This window comes from Pelodiscus sinensis, chromosome 3 (genome assembly GCF_052426305.1).
Source record: "Pelodiscus sinensis isolate ZL-2025 chromosome 3, ASM5242630v1, whole genome shotgun sequence".
NCBI classification, from domain to species: domain Eukaryota; kingdom Metazoa; phylum Chordata; order Testudines; family Trionychidae; genus Pelodiscus; species Pelodiscus sinensis.
The window spans coordinates 62390761-62414771 of record NC_143054.1 but is presented as its reverse complement, the minus strand read 5'-3'; the positions used below and the strand labels follow the sequence as shown (position 1 = coordinate 62414771).

The 24011-nt window shown below is 42.0% G+C and overlaps 1 protein-coding gene and 1 long non-coding RNA gene across 2 annotated transcripts; one reads left to right on the top strand and one right to left on the bottom strand.

Moving 5' to 3' along the window:
• Nucleotides 1-233: 233 nt before the first annotated feature.
• PRSS35 (serine protease 35) lies at nucleotides 234-15459 on the bottom strand. The gene is made up of 2 exons (XM_075923821.2): nucleotides 15181-15459; nucleotides 234-3845 (listed from the first exon to the last, which is right to left on the bottom strand). The coding sequence occupies exon 2, from the start codon at nucleotides 3826-3828 to the stop codon at nucleotides 2587-2589; it is 1242 nt and encodes a 413-aa protein (XP_075779936.1). The 5' UTR covers nucleotides 3829-3845; nucleotides 15181-15459; the 3' UTR covers nucleotides 234-2586.
• On the top strand, nucleotides 10851-20797 carry LOC142827823 (uncharacterized). Its single transcript, XR_012902591.2, has 3 exons — nucleotides 10851-10990; nucleotides 17699-17787; nucleotides 20572-20797. It is a non-coding gene; the product is annotated as an uncharacterized LOC142827823 (long non-coding RNA).
• The last annotated feature ends 3214 nt before the right edge of the window (nucleotides 20798-24011 follow it).

Here is a 24011-nt window from a genome sequence, read left to right as displayed (position 1 = left end):
GGCGCTACCTAATTTGGGGCACAGTGGTACCCCAACTGTGGTGGTGACCTATGCAACTGCATATTCTGCGTATGTATAAGGACAGCCCTGATTATAGCTCATTCAAAAAAATACTTTAGGTCTGTGCTACAGTGGTATGAGGTAGCAGGCAGAAATGCTGGAAAGAGGTTATTTTAAATTACTTTTAATGGAGGAGTAATATTTAAAGACATTACCTTATTTATTTTGTATTATTAATCTTTAATTGTACCTAGACATTTTCCAAACCTTAATGAACACAGTCCTGTTTCTGCAAATAGTCCCATGTGTAAAGTAAAGAAAGTATATACCTGTTTACAGAGCCAGGGCCTAAATGACCAAAAAAATAAGTTTCATTTAGAGCGAGGCTTCATTTACAGTGAAATATTGCAAAATTTCAAAATAGATTTTGTTTGATGGACAAAAATCTCAAATGTTTGTGCTTTGAAATGCAATGGCAACAACACCTGCAAATCAAAGTGCCAGATTTTGTGTCTTCAATAGCAAACAAAATTATTTTTAAAAACCCTACTTCATCAAAACCTATTACTAGAATAAATGTACAATATGACATATAATTATAAAAATGCAGAAAGCCAAAAAAAATCCTGAAAACTTGTTATATTTTCTTCTAGACGGGTAAAGAAAATGAAATTTGATGCAAGCGAACAATCACAGTACATTAAATAATGAAATACTGAATAACTGTAACAGTAATAGACAAATGCATATAGCTTGAAATATGCATTTAAATTTTATGTGGTTAGATTAAATTTGCATCCTGAAAGTCTCATTTGTTACACTGAGACTTTGAAATGCACAAGATTAGATTATATGTGAAGCAACTGAGCACAACTGACAACAAAAAAGTTAGAGATACTTGTACACAAATGATAAATAATTTCTCACTTTATAGAAATACTCTAATTTTTGTGGTCCAGTAGCAGAAATGAACCAAATTCTCTTATTAGCATGATTATTAACTAATAAGATATCTATTCCATGTACAAGATAGCTCATCTACCATCTCATTAGATGGCATAAGATGACTTAGAACTGGAGGATTATCTTCTCTCCCTTTAACTCATGTTTATAAGGTTACATATTGAATAGGATGGGATTAGAACTACCCAGGTTCCAGAATTGTATGAAAAAGAACATTCCTTTCTTATTCTGCCTGATAGGCTACAGGTTTATCTACAACAGCTGAACTCTTATAAGAGTTGTTACAAAAATGTTAAAATGTTTAGCACCCAGAAACCTTTTTTTGAATCTTTAAACTGTTGGCAAATAGCCACTTTGGCTATGTCTAGGCTTCTTTTGGAAGAAATCTTCTGAAAAAACATATTCCAAAAGAAAACGTCTACACAGCAAAAGCGCATCAAAAAAGCAATCTCACATTTAAGCTGCGATTCCTATGGATGGAGTGGCCACTAGGGCACCTATGCGTTTATCTCTTTCCTCTTCTTTCAAAAGAACTCCCTCTTCCTCTTCCACACATGCCTTTTTCCAAAAGAATTCTTTCGGAAAAAGGCTTCTTCCTCATAGAAAGAGATTTACCAATGTCGGAAAAACCCCTTTGTTCTTTCGATTTTTTTTTTTTTTTGAAAGGACATAATTGCAGTGTGGACATAAGTGAAGTTTTTTTTGGAAAAACGACTGTTTTTCCGAAAAAAACTGTGCAGTGTAGACATACCCTTCCTGACAAAGGCAACTATAGAATACTTCACCTATCGGAAAATTTGAATATTTTATTATACAGTAAACCTACTTGTCTCTAAATATTAAAATGTACATGTTTAAGATTCCCTAGTTTTGTGTACCTTCTCAAATCAGACTTAGATATATAATTAAACCCTTATGGTGGTTCTTTATTCCAAACAGACCTGCTACATTCATTAGACTCAATTTAACATGCAATGAAATTCGTTGTTGTAAGACTTCATTATCAGCTATAGTAATTTAGAATTTCCATGGGAGAGTTTGTAAGGCACCCCCAAAAAAATTTCCAAGCTAACAAATATGAACTAGAAAGCCATCTCTCAGAGTACACATGCTCTGTAGAGTAAACTAACCTTACTTTGTTTGGTCTTACCCCAATTTTTCACAATTTGTATAATTCTGTACATGTTTTTTAATAACACATGTAACTTGTATACTAGAAGATAAATGTTGGAGCAGAACCCTGAGAAGAACAAGTCAACTGTAGTTTAAAAAACCTACACCTTGTTTAATAGTACCAAATTGAGAAGTTTCAATACTTCCCTTTAAAAAAAATTAAACCAGTAAAGTCACAATTTTTCTAATGCAAACCATTTGAATTTTTCAAAATTTTGAACATAAATACAGTTTTGGATTATAAGTGCATGTCATGGTTTGATTATTATATAATTAAAAATTAATTTTAAAATTCTACTAACCCTCTAAGAATAGCAATACGCAATGCATCAAAATATTGCAGGCTTCAAATTCAAGTAATTCCTGATATGGGGTAATGCTTATCCAATAACTATTGGGGCAAGTTTTTAACTCTATTGTTGGTGCTAGATGATCTAGTTTAAGCTTTTATCAGCCTTGTGTACAATTCTCATCATTCCCATGTATCCAGAAACAAATCTGGGCGTATTTGAGAGGAGTAATTCGTACGGCTACATTATAATCCTGCTGCACACCATTGACATCCACCCACTGATGACCTGAATAAACAGCAATGATCTTGCGTTTCCATTTCTTCTTGTTTGGTTCTTTAAGGCGGAGATAGACTCCAGATCCAACAGAGCCAGGCTCAGCATCACAGTACTGGTAAAAGAGATCACTGGATTCATCAGACACGCTACAAAATCGATAGACCAACTGCCCAGATCTATCATTGTCAAAACCAGAAAAATGGATCATGCTACCAGGCATCTTTCTGATTGTTGGACTAATTCCCAGCTCCATATATTTTTTTTTCTGGGGACGCTTGAGCTCAAGGACAGCATAATCATAATCCAGGGAAACATCCCCAGTTACACTTTCAAACCAGCCTTTTGGGATCTGGGTACTCTTTACTCTGGTCCACTGGAAGGAAGGTTTACTATCTGGAGTTCTCTGACTCCTCCCTGTTGCCTTTTGCTTTCTGCCACGTCCTTTGGATCTCTTCTTCAATTCTGTGGCACTCCCAGTCTGCTCTCTTGCTACCGACATATCTCTTTTACTCCTTTGAGCACCTCTGCGTTTCTTGCCATCACCTTTAGATCTTATCTTCAGCAATCCCACTCTCAGCTTTTTGCTGCCCTTGATGTAATCTTTGCCATTATGAATACAGTGAGCAGCTGTTAGAACATGCTTGGGGGAAATAAGAATGCCACTGCAGCCTGTGGAAATCTTCACAGCTGTGCTGAAAGGGAAGTTGGTCATAAACCGCTTGTCAGAAATGCTGAATCTACTGTCTGTGCCATATATCTGCCTCTTTCTTCTTGAGAAGGTTCTTGTGGTAATGTTCTTGGCCGTGTTGACTGCTAGCCCTACAACATTCACATGAGTCAGGATCCGTGTGCCATTCTCAAAAACAGTCTCATAGGAGAGAAATTCCTTCAGCTCAGACAAGCTTGGCCCTGGGAGTTTCCTTTGACATTCAATTCCGCAAACATTACTCAGCTCTAATTTGGCATTTGCCTCAAATTTAGGGCTGTCAAGGGGGAAAGTCCTTTCACTCACGATCTGGGGTACCTTTTTCAAGTGCCAGGTGAAATCTTGTTCTGTTTCAGCTCCATCAGTGAGACATAATGCGGGAATGGAAAGCATCAGTAACAGCAGTATTTGTCCCATTGTGTTCACGTGTTGCTCTAAAAAAGGGAGAATAGATTCAAATTGGTATTTAAACATTATTTTAAGACTACAGCAATGTACAATAATTCCATCAAGATAAATGAGAGAGAATATTAGCATCCTGGTTAAAAAGAAACAGGAATTCATGGAATCTTAACTCATTTTCTCACATTTTTATCTTTATCTTTCTACTTTTGTTATCCATTAAATAATAAATTATACCTAGATATCTAAGATAGAAAGGAGAATGTTTGTATGTTTGTGCTCTAATAACTTGGACACTATAAGTCCTACCGCAACCAAACTTTCCATGGGATAACCTTTCCTCCAGGAGAAGGTTTTAAGGTACTGTGGGAGGGAAGAGATGAGACACCTACGCCTCTCCCTGGGGCTGCACAGAGCTTGGCAGTGTGGGGAGAAGTGGCTTCCCCACTATTGCTGGAAGCATATGGAGGCCCCTCTTCAATATTGCGATTGGCTCAGGGCCCAGCGGCTGACCAATGGGTGGGTGGGTTGCTGCCAGGGCTCGTTCTAGGCAGAGGAGGCGGGGCTGGTGTTACTGCTCATCTGCCACTTTGAAAAAATGTCCAGAAGGAGGCGCATTGGGGACCTGGAGGTGAGAGCGGGGGGAGGGGAGGGAATGAATGGGAAGGAGCTGGTCAGGGGGCTGGACCATTGGAGGCAAGTGGGGGGAGAGCAAGATGGGGGCGCTGGACTGTTGGGTGTGAGTGCAGGGAGGGCAGGATTGTAGGGGGATGAAGGAAGTGGGACTGGACAATCCTGCAGGGAGTGAGTGAGAAATGAAGCCCATGGCAGGGGGGAGTCTCCTTTGAGGGGCACTGGCCCAAGGGGCAGCACTGGATGATACTGGGTGGGTGAGAAAGATGGGGGGGAGAATCCCTTAAATCTGGGCACTGGTCCTGGGTTTGATACTGGATGATCCTTAGGGGGGAGGGGAGGAGGGGAGGAGAGATGCAGCCCATGGGAGGGGCATCTGGTCAAGGGGGTGGTGCTTGAGGAGGGATTATAGAAGTGCCAGCAGGCTCAGGTAGTTGACTCATAGTTTCATCAAAAAAGATGGGAGAAGCATTTGAGGTGTCACCTTGAAATCTCTCAGATTCAGCAGGGCCAGCCCCATTGACTGAAGTATCCCTATACTCTTGGATGAGAATTTGCAGACCCAGCATGCCTATCCCCTACTTCCCTACCAAAAAACCATTAGCTTCTACAAGGATAATTAGCAAAAATACCATCTGATAGGAAGCAAAACATTACACTATTGAAGAGGGGCCTCCATATGCTTCCAGCAATGGTGAGGAAACAAGCCATGGCGATTTGGGGCCTTTCCCTTCCACTGTGCTTTTAATGGCTCCGAGACTCATGACATGGAAAGAAAACAGACATAGTTTCTACTGTGACTTTGTATCTAAGTTTGCCAAGTCAAATAGCTCTGATTCTCTACATTGCAATGCCTCTTTTTGGAGTCAGAAATTTTGCTTTATGCAGCAGTAGAAAAGCATGGGGGTCTGCCATAATGGCCAGATGTCAGGAACTGGCAGCTGTGGTGTGGCAGGAGGCTGTCAGGACCAGCTTCTGTTTTTCTAAATTTTGTTCCTCCAGTTTCCTGGGCAACGCCAGGTAAGTCCAGCTAAATTATAAACTTCAAGGAGAATTTTGAGAAGCTAGCCCCATTTTCTTGGTGTTTAATAACTTTAATAAAATGGTATGGTACAGGTCATAAATAATACATTTGATAGATTTCAGATCTATTAACATCAGGCTTTGTAGAGTAGTGCCTTAGTCAAATTTTGTTCCTGTGTTTGTGAATGAAAGCAATCATGATTGCAAAAATTCTGAAGATAATATGCAATTAAAGTAGATCAGTGTTTACAAAATGTTATTTTAAAAGGCTGTATACAAGTAAAATACTTGACTCAAATTAGTACTTTCTCCAAATGAAATGTTCTTTATTGTATCATGTCCAATAGTGGCAGCCTTTGACCTAAACAACCTATACAGCCACATATAAAAGGTCTATGAAATCATGACTGGTGTGGAAAAATTGAATAAAAAGTTATTTACTTATTCCCATAATATGAGAACTAGGGGTCGCCAAATGAAATTAATAGGCAGCAGGTTTAAAACAAACAAAAGGAAGTCTTTCTTCACTCAGCGCACTGTCAACCTGTGGAACTCTTTGCTAGAGGATGTGATGAAGGCTAGGATTTTAACAGGGTTCAAATGTTGGAACTGAAAGTTTTATTCTTTTTATATTTCTATTTTAGGTTTAGTAATATAGTATTTTAGTTGAATAATGTAGCAATCATACAGCAATATAAGGTATATATTAACATACATTCAATATTTTATTAAATTAATTCCTTTTAGTTAAATGGGGTTTTTTTGTCCTAAAGTTTAGGAGGTTTTAGTAAATGGGCCTAAGTAAAAATATAGTTTTGGTATTGTGTCTGTGTTAATGAGACTAGAGGAATGTTCTAAGGCTTTAATTTCTTGATTTACAATGCCTTTTTTTGCTTTGCCAATGCAGATGTTGATGTTGTGCCGCATAATCTTGAGAGCCCTTGTAACATTGCTTATGTGTGTGAAATGGGTATGAATGTGTTGAGATAAGGTGCAAAAGTTATTGCTCAGAACCAGATGGCCAAAGAAGGAGGTTGAGTGTGGGCAAAGACCAGACTACCCGGCGTCAAAGATGTTACCCATAATAAGGAGTGATTGGATTATTGGCAGACTGATGGACCTTGAAGAGAGCTGGCACCACCAAAAGGCGATTCATTACAGAATGAGCCTTCAGGAGATGTTTGAGAACATTGACACAAAAAAAATAACACTCCGGTCACAGGCTGACACAGCGGAATCCATTGATTTCAACAGAGAAAAAGGATTATAAAAGCAGGGTGCTTTGCTATGGAACTTTGGATTCGTCTTGCCACCAACTCCAGAGGAGCATCAGATCACATGACCGACAAAGGCTCTGCTCTCTCTCTCTGTGATCGATCTAATTGGCCACTAGATTGGTACAGAATCTGGACTGATAACTATAACATTGTCTGGCGGGACTGTGTATGCATGGTGTTTGTGTGTGTGTGAGTGATTGAAAAGCATATGCTACTATTGTATTCTCAATAAATGCGGCGTACTGCCTTTTCCCCTATAAAAGATCTCATGTGCTTTGTTTAAGCATAACACAAAAAAGAGCTAGATTGATTCCTGGAGGTTAGGTCCATTATGGCTATTAGCCAGGATGGGTAGGAATGGTGTTTCTCTGGAGGTGGGTGATAGGGGAGGGACCATGTGAGGATTACCTGTCGTGTTCCCTCCCTCTGGGGCATCTAGCACGGTCAGCAGACAGGATACTGGGTCAGACCAATGGTCCGTCCAGCCTCGTATGGCTGTTCTTATGTTCGTGCATACAGCTGGAAAGATGAATGGCCATTACTTAAGTTGCCTGCCTGTGCTCTTGCCTGTAAGGATTTGTTCCATCCCCAGTCTTTCTAGTCTATATCTGAGAGACCCAAGAAGCCACACCCTTTCATACACAAAGCGGGACTCTCAGGAAAAGAGAAGATGTCTGATCTGGAGCAGGGATCCATTGAGTAGGGAGGAAACGGTTATAGGTGGTAGAGGAGCTAGCTGGGCCCCTTCAAGCCATTTCCTTTTCAGATCTCTCACAAAACTTCTGATGCATATTACAGTGCTGTCTGCAGGCCCCAGCTACAAGGGGAGCTCTGTTGCACTTGGTGCAGTACAAACACAAGCACTTACATTTTAAATAGACAAAAACGTACATGTGAAGCATTATTCTTGCTTTACAGATAATCTTTCTCTGTCTCAGTTGCCTAAATGACTTGTCCAAGCTGACACAGTAAGTCTGTAACAGCCAGGTTTGGAAGTAAGCTCCTCTGCATCCTAGCCCAGTACCTTAATTGCAAATCCATTCTAACTCTGTAGCTGGACTTCATGCCTAAAATATTAAGATATTGGCAGTTACCACTTTGAGAACTGAACTTATTCATGTATCTCTTTGTACTGTTGGGTAATACTGAAACCTCAAGCACCTGTAGAAAGGTCACTGACTATAATTAAATCTTAAGTTAAGCAACTTAAGGAATGTGTATGGTTATGTGCTCTGGTTTACCATAATTACAGTGTAAACCTGGATAAAATGTCTGTTTTATACTGCATATAATATAGCTTAGTGAACTATATATAGTTTAGCAAAATCTGAATCCCTTGTTACAATGAAAATTAAAGATAATAAAATAATGAATAAAGCTACATCAAGTGATAAGGTGCAAAATAGTAGTTTATGCATAATTTTCAAAAAGCGATAGCTTTGCTTTATAAAACACAACATGAACCAACGAGGCCTAGATTTTGGAAAGTTTGTACCAATTATCAGACTAAGATCTTAAACTGGAGCAATTAGCACTCCCCATCTTTTATTCAGCTGTGAGCATCATGTGCCACAGTGGAGTTTATTACTTTACCAAATTCAGAGGAGAGTTAACTGTCATTTGTGTAACTTACAACATCTTCCAAGATCCTAAACTTGTGTTGTACACTAACTTGGACTTAGGGCAACTCTTACTGCTCTTACATCAGTCTAACTTGCATTGCTCATAGATGTGAGAGAGACACTGTCCTAAGTGCTGTCTGCACCAGGGCTATGTTAGTGAGGGTACACTCTTCTGCTGACATTGCTCTGTCTTTTGTGAAGGTGGAGTAATTATGACCATTGGGAAGTGCTCTCCTGTCAGCATAGAGCATCTTCACCAGATGTGCTACAGCTGTCCAGCTGCATTTGTTCAGACCTGCCCTTAGATTCATGCCCACTTACCAACATATAACTTAATGTCATTACTTATCTTCTAAATTTGGACTAAGTTTTAACTTCCTGAGGTAAAGGGATTTCAAGTGGGTATGAAGGCATAAAGTCAGGGTGTGGCAAAAAAAGCAACTAATAAGATGGTATAAGATGATGAACTTTAAAGTAGTCTGGATTCTGCTCTAAAGTACACAAAAAACTTTAAAAACGTGAAAGTATAAATATTACTGATATTCATGTGAAAAGAACTGTATTTTGATGTCCTAATATACATGTTTAAAAAGTTTTGAGGTACTAAGGCTATGTCTACACTACAAAGAAAAGTTCGAAAAGATATGCAAATTGTAAACCAAAATTTGCGCATCTTTATCCGCTTTTCTTCTGAAATACACTTTTCTGACATTTGGCCCACCTACACAGGGCCAAATCTTGGGAGGAAAAAAAAAACCTCTTTCAGAACATCCCTTCTTCCTCATAGAATACGATTTACAGGGATGCCAAAAAGTATCTGCTTTTCCGAAATTTTTTTTGGAAAAGCAGATGCATTCCTTGGGCACGGCAGAGCTTTTCCGGGATACCTCTGGTAGTCTAGTCTATACTAAGAAAGCTAGTTTTTGCAGAATTTATGAAACTTGTCAATATTCAATGTATATGCAAGGTGTTCTTCCTAGAATTCCCCTCCTCCTTGAGCCTAATGACTTGCTTACAACTCAGAGCCCATATACATGATATTTTCCTACAGCTAATCATGATAAATGTTTAGGAATATCTATCATTGCTAGTTTCATTCAGAGAGACATGGGCATACCACTGCTGAAGCCTTTCCAGTAAGATGGTTGATGTTGTCCCAGCTGGAGCTATAACTAACTTTTCTCTGTATAAAGGCTTCCTACAATAAAATGGGTGGAGTATGGTAGCTCCCTGCAATCATCCCTAACACAGCCACAAAGACCACATGAGCGCCTCCTGTTTGAAAGACTAGAATAGAATGAAAAAAATTTAAAAAAACAGCAAATAGTCCTGCAGCACCTTAGAGACTAACAAAAAATGTAGATGGTATCAAAAGTTTTGTGGGCACAACCCACTTCTTCAGATGGATGGAGTTAAGGGGTCCAGGGTACAAATAAATAGCAGAAAAAGAGAGGGGAGGGGAAAGGGAGGGAAGGGAAAAAAATAGAGAAAAAATATTGTCAATTAGTGTCCATGCTAAATGAGGTTAATAGAGTGGGCTCTAAGTAGTCTATGTACCCAGTACTTAGCTTTTATGTCATTAGCAGGGCTCAATAAAGGATTGTATCTACTTGCCACAGGTGAGTAGATTTCAGCCTAGCGCCCAATTCGCCGGCGGCGCACACATACGCAATGTGGGGCATGCGCAGTGCAGGGCTGGCGAACAGTTTTCGCCACGATCGTTGAGCCCTGGTCATTAGGATGTGGAAAGTAGCAGCCCATCTAGGTCAGGTCTTTGTTTAAACCACTATTCAAGGTGTCAAACTTGTAAATGAAAACAAGTTCTGCAGTTTCTCCAGGAGACTTTTGAAACTGCTTGGAAATAATATAGACACTTTTAGTTCCGTAAGGGTATGTCTACACTGGAACACTATTTTGGGATACCAGAGTATCCTGAAATAGCTATCTTGTGTCTTCACAGCAAGCCCATTATTTCGGGCTCGCTATTCTGATGTCCCTGTAAACCTCATTTTACAACAAACAAGGGACATTTCAGAATAGCACTTTATTTCAAAATTTGGCGTTGTGTAGACAGCGCCAAATGATGAAATAAACTATTTCAAAATAGCATCACGTAGCTCAAATCGCATATCTTATTTCCAATTACAGTGCACTGTAGACACATCCTTAGTGAGTGCTCAGACAAGTTGAAATGCTTATTCCCTGTGTGACGGGGTCCCGCAACCCTGCACTAAAACCCCCGCAGCAAAAGCCCTATTCAGGTGGCGGGGAAGCGCGCACCAGCGTTGTGCCAGAAGTACCCGCGCCGCAGACCAGCTAACAGCCTCGGGCGCAGTGGCTGCGGCATGGATGCTGCAGGAGGGGCGGAGCTAGCTGGTGATGTCAGGATGATGTCCCCCTCCAGCGCCGGGCACAGCGGGAGTTTTAAATGCTGCCCCGGGCTGTGTGAGGAAGAGGGGGTGTGGAGGAAGATAAACAGCGGGGATTGAAGCCTTCGCCCCCGGAGGACGGGCGAGGACAAGCGCCAGCAGCCACGGAAGGCAAGACATCACGGACAGCCGTGGAGCAACGGGGTCCAGAAAGTCATCTAGACCGACGAGCGGCTGGCCTGCGGAGGGCCAGGTAAGACAGCAGCAGGGGAGGGGAGATGGAATGGAGAGAAAGTAACCCAGGGCAGGGCCATATCAAACCCCCGCAGATTGGCAGGTTTCGGCAGGACACCCCTGTCAGGCGGACCCGGACCAAAATCGGTCCATGTCCTTCCGGGACCTGGGCTGGGGCCCCCTTTTCCCTCTCTTCTCTTCTTCCCCTCTCGGAGTAGCTACGAAAGAAATACCCGAGAAAGCAACCAAAGGGCGTTTTAGACTTGTGCCACCGGGAACTGGCGGGAAAAGCACGTCATCGGGGGCAACGATAAGGGTGCGGAACAAGGGGGCACCAGACTATTCCGCCTGTGCTCGGATGCCCCGAACTATCCCCGGAAGTGGTAAAGCCCAGGCTGTGTGGGCACTGTCGGAGGACAGTGACACGAATAGAATAGCGCCGCCGCCGTCGAAGCCAATTCCCCAAAATCAACGACGGGCGGTGCTATAGGGGGAGTCGGAATCCCTACACCCTGTAAGGGCAAACTTTAGAAGTCAAGGATTTTGACATGAATAATTAAACACTTCCTGTTTCCTATCAATTGGAAATTATGTATTTTAATATTAGAGTTGGAAGAAGCCTATGCCCAGAAAGTATAACAAACACAGGAATTGCCATATCAAAGCAAACTAATAGTCCTAGACAATGTTTTCTTCTACTGCTACATGTTTAAAATTAGTAACAAGAGATTTTAAACACTACTCCGCTTTGTAGTTGGGAGCAGGTGCTTCAGGGAAGGGGAAGAAACTGGGAAGATGAAAGGAGAAGGGAAGATTCTGTCCCCTGTGAAAAATTCTAGTTTCTCCTCCCAGTTATCAAACCTTGCTGCACAATGAGGAGGGCTCTCAGCTTACCTGCCCCTTGCTGTACTTAAAAGCCCCTCCAATTTTTCCCACTTCAAGCTCCCAACATCCACTCCACTTCTTCATCCCCTGACAGCAAGTTCTTCCAACCTCTGATTCTACTCTGGTCCCCTTTCTTCAACAACAAGCACAGTTAAGATATTTACCTTAATGCAACCAACCACAAGCAGATTTTTGGATCTGCACCAAATGTCCTACTAATCCATGCTTGGTTGCAATTCACTTGCCAATACAGGATTTATGGGAAGAAAAATTAAACTTGAGTTCCTGGCATATTTTTACCCCTTCGACTGTCTGTTTAGTGCAATCTGTGTTCTGGGATCATTGAAAAGGTGCTTATCCTTGGAGGAATTTGCACAGGGACTAGTCCTTGAGTATCTCTCAAACAGATTTAAGCAATTTCCAGACCTCAAAGTGAGGAGTTACTATTTTACCTTTTTAGAGGTATATCTTCTTCCACCCAATTTTGAAAGGGAAAAAAGCTGGAATGAACAATTCAAGAATATTCAAATTTCAAGATGAACCATAAAAATATTTAGGGGTAAAGTTGCCCACTCCTCCCCATTACTCTACCAATGAGCTACAGTATAATAATAAAAGTCCATCCTGAATTATGTCTGCCCACTTCATTGTAAACTCATGCTGATATGCTTGATGAGAGCATTAGTTTACACATCTTACCTTCCATTCTTATTTAATTAAAAGACAAATCTATTATGAGATTTTGTAAATTCAGATATTTTTACAGTAGGCAAGCACAAACGCTAATTTTACAAGACATAGAACTGAAATCAGCTATATAACTGAGTAGCCTAAGTCAAAATAGCTTATTTCAGCTTTTGGCACTGTCTACACAGCAGGAAGTCTGAGAGAAAGCACTCTTCCTCTGGCTTCCCTTACTCCTCCTAAAATGACCGTTACAGAAGTCAGAGTAAGAAGTCCTCCAGCTTACCATTATTTCAACATCATGTTGAAATAACTGCTTGTAGTGTAGACACAGAATATGTTATTTTGGAATAACATCAGTTATTCTGAAATAATGCTGCTGTGTAGAGCTAGCCTGTCATCCTTAATTTTTACTTTCCTTTGCTCAAATTTCTATCCCTGTATATTTATGTAGCCACTAGATGGCAGAATTAGATCAATTCTCTTAGGGTTGTTTTAAATTCTTGCTAAATATCTTATCTGTCAATATAGTGCAAGATAAACTGGTGTTTGAAAAAAACGTACTGTTTTTACTATGGATACTTACCCGAAATACATTCCGAGATGGAGTTATATACTAAATTTTATTTAGGCTGTAAAATTCTTTTTAAAAGGAACAAGTCATTTTTCAGTTTTCTGTAAAGAGCCATGCACATTGCACACACATTCTCTCATACTATACTTCTTTCAAGTGGAAAAGATACATGAACTGACCTGAGAAAATGCCAGAGAAGATTGGCTGAGGACACTGCTCTGGCAAGTGCTTTCACAACACACTTCAGTCCTGACCCGTATCATTGCTAATTCATTCAAGAGTTAGTTTTCCCAGTACAGTAAGGCGCAGTTGTTTTGTGATAAGAACACACTATTCCATGAGAGAATTAGATGCTTTTAAATAACTTTCTCAGCTCCTCCTCCCCTGAAGTGCTCCTCTCACTGTCTTGAGTGTTTCTCTCCAGAAACACAAGAATGAATACAATTATTAGAGAACAGTGAGTACTCAACTCTAGAAACAGCACAAATTTCCACTTTAACAAATTTTATTTTTACTTTATAGATCTTGCTAGGGGTTTTATAGATTGCACCGGCTATTTTCTTCTCTTACTTTTCGAGGAGGAGAGAGAGAGCGCGCATTTGTCAAAGCAACTTTTGGTTGTTTTGGAAGATGGATTGAACAGCTCCTAAAATTAACGCTCAGTCTCTAACAAGCATCTTTCACTTGCCAGTAAAACAAGAGTTGTAGAAGCCAAGAAACTCCCTTTAAAATTGATGTTAGCAGTGGCTTTCACTTCCCGTTAGTTTATTTTAGCCTTCTCCCATCCTAGAAATGAGCTATTCTGTTCTCAGCAGACTGTTTAATTCTTTATCATGGCAGTTCAAGGAGCCTGCGTGGTTATGGATAATAATCAGACTTTCCTGTTTATAAGATTGAAGTTTAGTGAGTATACAAATCTCTGTAATACTACCCTCTTGTGTACAATTACAGCATGCTCTCTGAAATGTACTGAGCCTGTCTCTAAGGGCATTAGTCACAGATAGAAGAATTAGACATAAATGGATTAGTTACTCCACATTATCAGGAATCAAGTGCTATCAGTGCCACCTTCAAACCATTTTTTGTAATTGCTTTTATGGACATGCATAGCTCCACAGATAGTTCCTTAAATGCGATCCTATAGTTGTCTAGAAGAAAGACAATAGTTTTAGCCTTAGTGTTTTAGGGAGCAATCACATCTTTCAAAAACAAAATAATCAAATCATTTTCATATTGTTTTCAATATGCATTTACTTTTTCCGTTTCTCTTGCAGATGAGTTTATTTTATAAATAGAATTCTAGAGGTTGAAAGATAAATAAAAACTTAGCAGAAATGTTTGTACCTCCTCCCCGCCAGAAGCAATCTGGATAAAATTAGTGTCAATTTCAAAACAGCGGAGGAATGGTAGCACAGAAACTGAGCAGATGACTCGGGATGGGGGAGGTTGATACAAAACCGGCTTTCTCCCCACAATAGCCTCTGCTAGAACTCTACAGAGGCAAAAGGAGAAAAACTTCCAACATAAGCCTTTCTCTCTGCCTTTTTTAAGCCATCTGGTGTGAAACAAGACGGTTGAAAAATACCATGTTAAAAAAATGTCAGTTTAGTTTAGACAAGACTTTTTTTTAATCAGACTAGTTCAGAAAAAAACAACCTACTTTTAGAGTACAATCCTGTATCTGGCCAAAATATATTTACTGACATCTCTTATCAGCTGTATCGATTTGTAAACGCTACTGTGAGGACCTCATTCATGTTCCAGTGTAAACATCAATAGGGGTGTGTGTGTGTGTGTGTGTGTGTGTGTGTGTGTGTGTGAGAGAGAGAGAGAGAGAGAGAGAGTGAGAGAGTGAGAAGAGTGTAGCTATCTTTTCTCGAGGCTATTCCATACACTCCAGCTCTCCGATTTTTTTCCAAGTTCTTTCAGCATTTTGGGGACACAAGAGCTCTCAGGTGCAGCCCCCATGTCAGTGTGCCTGGTGCTGTTACAGCACGCAGTCCCCTTACAGTGTATTCCTAGCTCAGAAGGCACTAGATAGGATCATTGGAAAGACCGTTTCCTACCTGTTCGCACTCGAGAGCAAGGTGAAAACCTGGCCAAATCCACGGCTCGCAAAACTTTCTACGCGGCCACGCAGTAGGCGCTCTACTCTTATCTAGTGAATCATCCGTATTTGCCAGCTGGGTCCCACTTCAGTGAGAGAGAGAGATCGCCAGCGCCACAGATCAGCAGCGCTGAGCACAGCCTGAGCCCTGACGGCTACTGAGCACGGGGACGGGGGGAGCCGCTGGGTTTTTCCCAGGCGCGGGAGGGGAGGAAGGGGATGGGAGAGGGAGGTCGGGCCGAGGGTGAGCTGCTGGGACGGCGGTGGGTGTCTCTGTGGAGGCGAGGGGCGGGGAAGGAGAGGGGCTGGCGGGATGAGCTGGAGCAGCCGGCTGGAGGGAGAGAGGCGCGCACCGCTCGGGGCGAGCTGGAGACGGCGGGGAACAGACCTGGGGTGCTGCTCCGGGGGGCTGGCAGGGGAACTGTGAGCCGCCCTCCCCCCCGGGTCCTGGCTTCGAGCCAAAGCGCCAACCCGCCTCGGCTCCCCCGCCCCTGCGCTGCCGCTGGCCGGGAACTCGCCCGGGCTCGCGCTGCCCCCGCCGGGGCTTTCCCGCGGCCCCACGCGACTCCGGCTGGGGCGCCCTGCCTTGGGAAGGGGCGAGGCGCCGCCTCCTGCTTCGCCCAACGATGCCTGCCCAGCACAGGTCAACCCCCACCGCGACACCAGCGCCCCCTACAGCCTTCTGCCGCCTCCCTTCTGGCCCCCCATTGCTCCACCAGCGCCCGCTACCACCCCCCACTCCACCACCCTCCTACTGGCCCCCACCCCAAAGGTCCATCCAGCCCAGTGGCCCATCTGCTGGCAGATGTCCAATGTCAGGTGAACCAACAGGAAATGATCAAGCATCTCTCTCCTGCCATCCATCTCCACCCTCTGTCAAACGGAGGCTAGGGACACCATTCCTTACCCATCCTGGCTAATAGCCATTAATGGACTTAACCATGAATTTATCTAGTTCTCTTTTAAACCCAGTTATAGCCCTAGCCTTCACAACCTCCTCAGCAAGGAGTTCCACTACCACCCCCACCATGACACCAGGGCCCCCTGCCACGCCCACTGCACCACCAGCACTACATGCCTACAGCCCCCCCCCCGCACCACCAGCACCCCCTACTATCCAACCACCGCGCAACCATCACCCGCTACTGCCTCCCACTGTGCCACCAGCACCTCCTACTGCCCCATCATTGCTCCCTACCACCCCCCACCACGCCACCAGCACCCCTACCATCCCACCACCACACCATTAGCATCTCCTATAGCCCACCACCACACCACCAGTGCCTCCTACTGCCCCCCCCCACACCATCAGTGCCCCCCACTGCCCCAACTCCTCCATCAGCACCACCTACTTCCTCTAACCACGTGAGAATAGCATGCCTATTATTTTCAAATTTTTAAAGACGGGAATAGCTATTTCAGGATACTCCCGGTATCCCGAAATAGCTCTTCAGTGTAGACATAGCCTCACATAATCCCAACTGTATATATAAAATGAAGTGGTCTAAATTAGCTGTTACCATTCAAGAAAGAGACCTTGGAGTCATTCTGGATGGATCTGTGAAAACATCCACCCGATGTGCAATGGCAGTAAAAAAAGTGAAAAGAATGTTGGAAATCATTCAGGAAGGGATAGATAATAAAACAGACAACATATTAAAAATTAATATAACTTTGACTTCAGCTTGTAAAAAATGACAAAGGGGGGATATAATTGAGGTCTATGAAATCATGACTGTAGTAGAGAAAGTAGATAAGGAAATGCTATTTACTCCTCATAACACAAGTAGTAGGGGGGTCATCAAATGAAATTAATAGGCAGCAGTTTTAAAGCAAATGAAAGGAAGCATTCACACAATTCATAGTCATCCTGTAGAACTCCTTGCCAGAGGATGTTGTGCAGGCCAATGTTATAATAGGTCCATCAAAGAACTACCTAAATTCATGAAGGATAGCTCCATCAATGGCTATTAACCAGGATAGGCAGGGACGGGTGTCCCTAGCCTTTTTTTGCCAGAAGCTGGGAATAAGCAACAAGGAAAGTAACACTTGTTGATTACCTGTTCATTCCCTCTGGGGCATATGGCACTGCCCTATTGGAAGACAGGATAGTGGGCTGGATTGACCTTTTGTGTTACCCACTATGGCTGTTCTTCAGTAATCTCATAGGATTTCCTGAACCTTTCCTAAAAGGTTTATTCATAGGAATGGATTAGCCATAGATTTCAAATCAAGAAAAAACATTCATACTTGTATTTAAAAAAAAAATAACCCAGCTTGGATAACCTAATAGAATAAGAGGGCTAATTACCTAAAAGGCAATATGGAAAGTATATGAAACAACACACACAAAACCAGTAAACTCAAAAACCAAACTCTCCTTAACTAGGGAAGGCTAAATTGGATCAGACAAGAGACTTACATTCTGAAAGAAGAGTTAATATTTTGTTATACCATTGCATTTTTCTTTATTTCAGTTGAATTGGAAATGATCAGTTGGAAAATAACACAGATCTATTGTGATACAGTCCAGTTGCAAGACTAGCACATGGAAATCTTGGATCAGGTGAGATTTCCAACTCTTCAAAAATGTTCAATAAGCTTTTGGAATATTTGAAGTTTTGTCCATTACGATTCTTTTATATGCTCATAATTCACTGTATGTAGTGAAAAACGTTTATACTATAAATCAAACTTGTTACCAAAAATGTGCAACTCTGCTAAGTATATGATGATTTACTAGTACATGACAACTGTAGCATTGGTTTTGATCACATCTTCCCACTTCCCTCTTCAGAACTGTTTTTATTTCCTATTTTGCATTTTAAGGCTGTGTGTAGACTGCATCCCTTTTCCGTAAAAGGGATGCAAATTAGACACATCGTAATTGCAAATGAAGTGGGGATTTTAATCCCCCCCACTTCATTTGCATAAAGACGGCTGCCGCTTTTTTCCGGCTCGGGGCTTTGCCGGAAAAAAGCACCAGTCTACACAGGGATCTTTCGGAAAAGGGTTTATTTTCCGAAAGATCCCCGTCTAGACTGGCGCGTTTTTCTGGCAAAGCTCCGAGCCGGAAAAAAGCGGCAGCCATGTTTATGCAAATGAAGCGGGGGTTTTAAATCCCCGCTTCATTTGCAATTGCGATGTGTCTAATTTGTATCCCTTTTACGGAAAAGGGATGCAGTCTAGACACAGCCTAATTGTATTATACTGGAGGGCTTTCGTTTAGGTACAATCCTTCTGTTTTCAAACAAGAATATAATTTAATTCTATAAACCCAAATGGTGCCTACATGTTGTACAAAGTCTGGGTGCAAGGGCTTTTAGAAGAATTAAGGAAAGAAAGAAATTGAGCTGTAGTAGCAGCTAGGACACCTGCATTACACATCGTTTATTAATGCAATCTATGGATTACTTTAGTGTATGATTTGTTGTTTATGTTGCTGTTGTTTATGTTTATGTTGTCTTATTCTCAGTTTACCGTGCATTGAAGCACATGAGGTTTTCAAAGTCACACTTCTTGATCTCCGTGGAGCCTGTCAAACATCCCTGTTACACCAGGGCTGTTCTGCTGCAGTTAATGCCTTCTGTACCCATGTGGAATAACAGCAGCATACTGACTGACTAAGTGTTTTAGAGGACATAGAGAGAATTAATTATAATTAACAGTGCTGGAAAACAGAAAAGTAACTTTCCATCACAGGCATCTCCACATTTTTCCTTTGGTACTGACAAGCACTGGCAGCTTGATCTTTCAAGTATAGCTTCCAAAGGTCTGGAATCTTGGATTTGATTTTATTTGTTGCTTCACGCTATGTGGGAAGTGAGTTCAGAGTGACATAATTTAAAACTATTTACAATGGAACACAACAGAAATTAATAATATATTGTTTGTTTATTTATTTAATGTACTACTTCCAATAAATGTTCATTTAAGATTTAGTGAAAGCATTCAAAGAATTAATGACAGATCTCCTTAAGTTTCTTCGTTTGAACTGAACCCATCTATTGTTTGACAATAAGGGAAGGATTTTTCCCCTTCTTTCTTAAATTTATCTTCTGTACTTTTTTGGCATGGCACACATTCTATTTGGACCAGGGTATTTAAAGCAGGCATGGCAACTTTCTTCCATCTACTTGCTTTACCTTATACTGCTGTAGCACTGAAGGACCTGGGGAAGAAATTAGCATGGAGGTAAAGTAGCTTTATTGTTTCTTCTGCTCCTTCCTCATGTGCTTTAATGGTACAAAGAACAGCAAAAGGCAGCAACAGCATATATGGTAATACTAGAGATGTCAGAAAAGCTTCACATATATTTTTTCAGTGGAAGAGCCAAATTTAACAAGAGCATAGGCCAGATTCTGCCATTACTTTAGTCAGCCCTAATTTAAGGCTTGGTCAGGTTTTAAGGCATATCAACTGTTGGAATGAAGTAGAAGCAGTGCATTCAGATTCACATGAACCAGAAATATGGAAGTATTTATAGGCTGTGAAAGGAGTTTGTATTTAATTCTCCCCTGAAAAAATATCATCCCATTAGCACTCTGATTTTTATGAATGTCCTCCTTATAAACACACAATTTCTCATTCCTTATGTCAGTGACTGCTCTTTTCACAGCTGTAAACTCTACTACCTAGGGCTTCACAGACACTGGAAGATGTACCCCTGCATTATCTTTGAAATACCTTTTCCTGATTAGTCTGATTGGCAAACACACCTAGAAGTTCTCTCTTGTGTGCAACTACCCAACCAACTATGGCTACTTCTAGACTACAATATTTTATTGGAAAAAAGTACGCAAATTTCACTCCTCAATTTGCGTACCTTTTTCAAATAGCTTTGTCGGAAGAGGCTTTTCCAAAATCTGGCCCGTCTACACTGGGCCAAATTTAGGAAAAAACTCCTCTTTTTGAAGAGCCCGTCTTCCTCATGAATGAGGAAGACAGGGTTTCTGAAAGAGCCCATCTACTCTTCCGCAAAAAAAAAAAAAAAAAAAAAAGCAGAAGAGCAGATGCATTCCCTGAATGCAGCAGAGTTTTTCAACTCCATCATCTAGACATAGCCTTAGCCATTCCACACACTAGATGGGATCCTGTCTGTTGTAGATCTTCTGGGCCTGTGGAGAGAAGAAACTTTGCAAGCCCAGCTATTGAACAGAGCACACGGGATGAGGGCAAATGGGTAGAACCAAGATTAGCAGCAGTGCTTCATAAAAGGGAAGCAACTTCCCTGGACATATCACAAGCCCAGGGAGGCTAACAATAGATCTGGTGCTGAGCTGCACTTTTCCAGTGAAGTGTATGTCATACTTGGTGGAGACCCTACTAGCATCCTTCCCTCCATGAACAGGGAAGAAGAGGAGATGTGGGGAGAAGGCTCCAGCCATGCTATGAGATCGGACTTGGTTAAGACTTTGCCACAATATAGCTAACCCCATCATGCAAGCATGGATGAAGGGGAAAAGGGATCTTGGGTAAGCATGTGCATGCATTTTTCTTCAGAATATTAAAATGTAAAGATAGAGCCTGGCTATCTAAACAAGACACAGATATCAACCTCTCATTGTTTCACCTAAATGTACACCATCAGAAGTAGGGTTGGCATCTGCTCTTCATTCCCTGGTTGGGTTAGCTGCAGGGGAGGAGACACGTGGAGTAGTTTATGTACACAGAGATGTCCCTTGTATTCTTCTGAGACTTCATGAAAACTTTTAAGAAGACACTCTGCAGTCTTCTCCTTAAGATTTTTAGGGATGGCTGCCTCGTTTTTCCGCCACGGTAGGATGTTTTCCCCACACTGTTCCATAATGAGTTTGACTGGTACCATTGCAGTATCCTCAGCAATAAGATAGCAGCTAAAACCAACACTATTTGTGAAAACAATGCCAATATTCAGTGCCACTGCCCAAGGCTGTGCCTACTCACATGCAAAACATGCAGTTGAGTAAGACACCATGAAATTTGGAGCACTAAATTGCCCAGATTTTATTGTGTCCTATACAACTGTATGTTGCCTTTAGGCTCCAGCAACCCCTATCCCCATCCCCCAGTCCCTGTCCTGCAGATTCAGTGCAGGGGCTCTGGCAGCCCTGACTGCCTCTCCCAGGGGCTCCATCAACTTTCAGTCCCATCTCTGGCCACTCCTCTTGGCTCAGTGCCTGGCCCCCACTCACCAAAAGTGGGCAGCTGAAGAGAAGTGATGTTTTTCCCTTAAAAATGCCACTTCTCTCTGCCTCTGCTTGGCAGACAGCATGGAGAAGGAAACAAAGGGCAGGTGAGATCTAACAATAAAAGGAGAGGAAGATGCTTAAGGACATCATTGGTCTTCTCAAGTGACAACTCCAAATGCAGCAAACCTTGGTTGACTTAAATGTCCCAAAATCACAGACTCCTCTCCCTGTTCCTTTGCAGTGCTAGGAGAATCCCACTCCACAACTTGCCATGCAAGTTCCATGGGCCACATTCCAACCGTACCACTCCATGCTGCAAAACAGCATACAAAATCATAGTCATGGTCTCTGACAACCACAGTTGGTATTTGTGTAGCCACGATAGACTGTTTTATGCACTGAAATGGACAGAAAATGCTTGGTGCCTTTCCAATTTCAAAGTGACATTCTACTTATTTGTTAAATTTGTGATGCTTGTTTTTGGCACACTGTCTGCCACTGAATTAAATTTTTGGCTGTTGAGAACAAACTTACTTTTATGATCTCTCAAAACATTGCAGAATGGATAGTGGCATTCAAACAACATGGTACATGTAAAGGTACAGGAAGTAGTGCATAATGCATAGTTTCAGGAAAACAGTCACATTTATAAATGTACAGCAAGCACTATACAATGTCTAGCTTTGCCTAAATCTGCAGGCCTAAAACACTGCTAAAGGTCTCATTTAGCTCTTGTCACTGCTGTTTCCACCTCACTATTACTTTGTGGATATTCAAGAGAGGAGGGGTGGTGGCTAAACTCCCATTTGTTTGCAAATAGCTCTGAGGCAAATTGGGGTCCATTGTCAGTAAATACAGTGTCCACGATGACATATCTGTAAACATGGACCTTCAGTTTCCCAATCACTAGCTTGCTTCTTTTATCAGGCAGGGCATTGACCTTCCAAAAACTGAAATAGTGATCTGCTGCAATAAAGCTGTGTTTTTCCTTCAGTGTAAATAAGTCCACTCCCACCTTTTCCCTGGTCAGGTGGGCAGATGTCACTTTCTGCTGGTAGTTAACACAAGACCAACAGCTGTTGCACCCTTTTATCAGGGAATATAGTTGTATATTCATGCCTCTCCAGTAAGCCCATTCTCAAGCTAATCAAAGACAGCAGTCAATGGCAACTGTGAAGCATGGATTTTCTGCATGACATCCTTAAGGGAAAACAGCTCTCAGGCTTCAAAATATAATTCCAGCCTGCGCACTCAGCTCATCTTTAATTTGACAATAAGGTTCTTCTCCCATTGGTATAGCTTGTAGTAGGGTGGCCATTTCTGTCAGCTCTTTGATTTCCATGTTTAGCACCTTTTGTTTGGGATTTTTTTTCTCATTCATTTTGCTCTGGGCTGCAAAAGAGAAGAAAAAAATGGGGAAAAAGTAGATGAGCTTTCGTGGGCACAGCCCACTTCTTTAGTATTCAGCACTGAGTACTTAGAACTCACGCTATCAGCTTCATTTAGCATGGATATTCTAATTGATTTTTCTCTTTCCCTCCCCATCCCCTTTCTTTCTCTGCTATTTATTTTGCAACCTGGACCCCTTAACTACATTCATCTGAAGAAGTGGGTTGTGTCCACAAAAGCTCATGATGCCATCTACATTTTTGTTACTCTCTAAGGTGCTGCAGGACTATTTGCTGTTTTAAAGTCATTTCAGAAATGGTTATCTTGGCAAGAGCTGCCATTTGGCCTGCTAGTTTCACACCTCTGTTTGGTCTCTGACAGGGCTCTTCTGGCATAAGCAACTGTCTGTTTCTTCGAACAAGCTACACTCAATCGTTTCTGGCATATTACACTGGCATATCAGTGGCTGGCCTGGTTGGTAGTACTTCAGAACATGGGTATCCATTGTAATTTGTTTCAGTGTGTCTAATGCTTGCTGTTGGGGATATATCCAGTCTCATTCAATCCTGCCTCATTTCCTGACATATGGTGTGGCCACAACAGGGACCGAAAGTGTCATTCCTATGAAGTGCTGTACCCCTTTCATGTCCACTGGAGCTGCCATTTCTAAGTGTTTTGCTCTTGTTGGGGATCTGCTTTCAAACTCTCTGTCTAGATGTGCACAGTTTGTCACCTGTTTGTCACATATTTTCTGTGCTGTTTCATGTTCTTGTCCTTGCATCACCTTAGAAAAGCTTGTGGCTACTGAGCCTGTGTAGCATTTAATCTGTGTAGCATTTCTGTCTCCACCCATGAAGGTGGGGGAGGAGCGGGAATGGAACACACTTGGGAGCAGGCACTTGGGAGAAGGAATGGAATACAAGAAGGAGTGGAATGGGGGCAGAGTCTGGGACAGAGGTGTGTGTCAAGTCACACAGAGGTGTGTGTCAGGGCCCAACAGGGTTGTGGATTCGCTTCAAGACAGAGTCAATCAGGGATAGTTGCTTTTATTAATCTCACTACGTCACTATTATTACAGGCTTAATACTGCCAAATGGTTACACAGCTACTGCAAAATAATCCAAATAATTAGCATAGGCAAAGCAATGACTATAAGTGAGAAGAGGCACTTGGAAATGCTTACGCCCCTTCAGGTCTGTGGGGAGTCTCGTTCCGATCACCTCGCACCAGG

What these genes read in the sequence shown, in the direction of transcription:
- PRSS35 (XM_075923821.2), bottom strand. Translation starts at nt 3,828, where the DNA reads ATGGGACAAATACTGCTGTTACTGATGCTTTCCATTCCCGCATTATGT.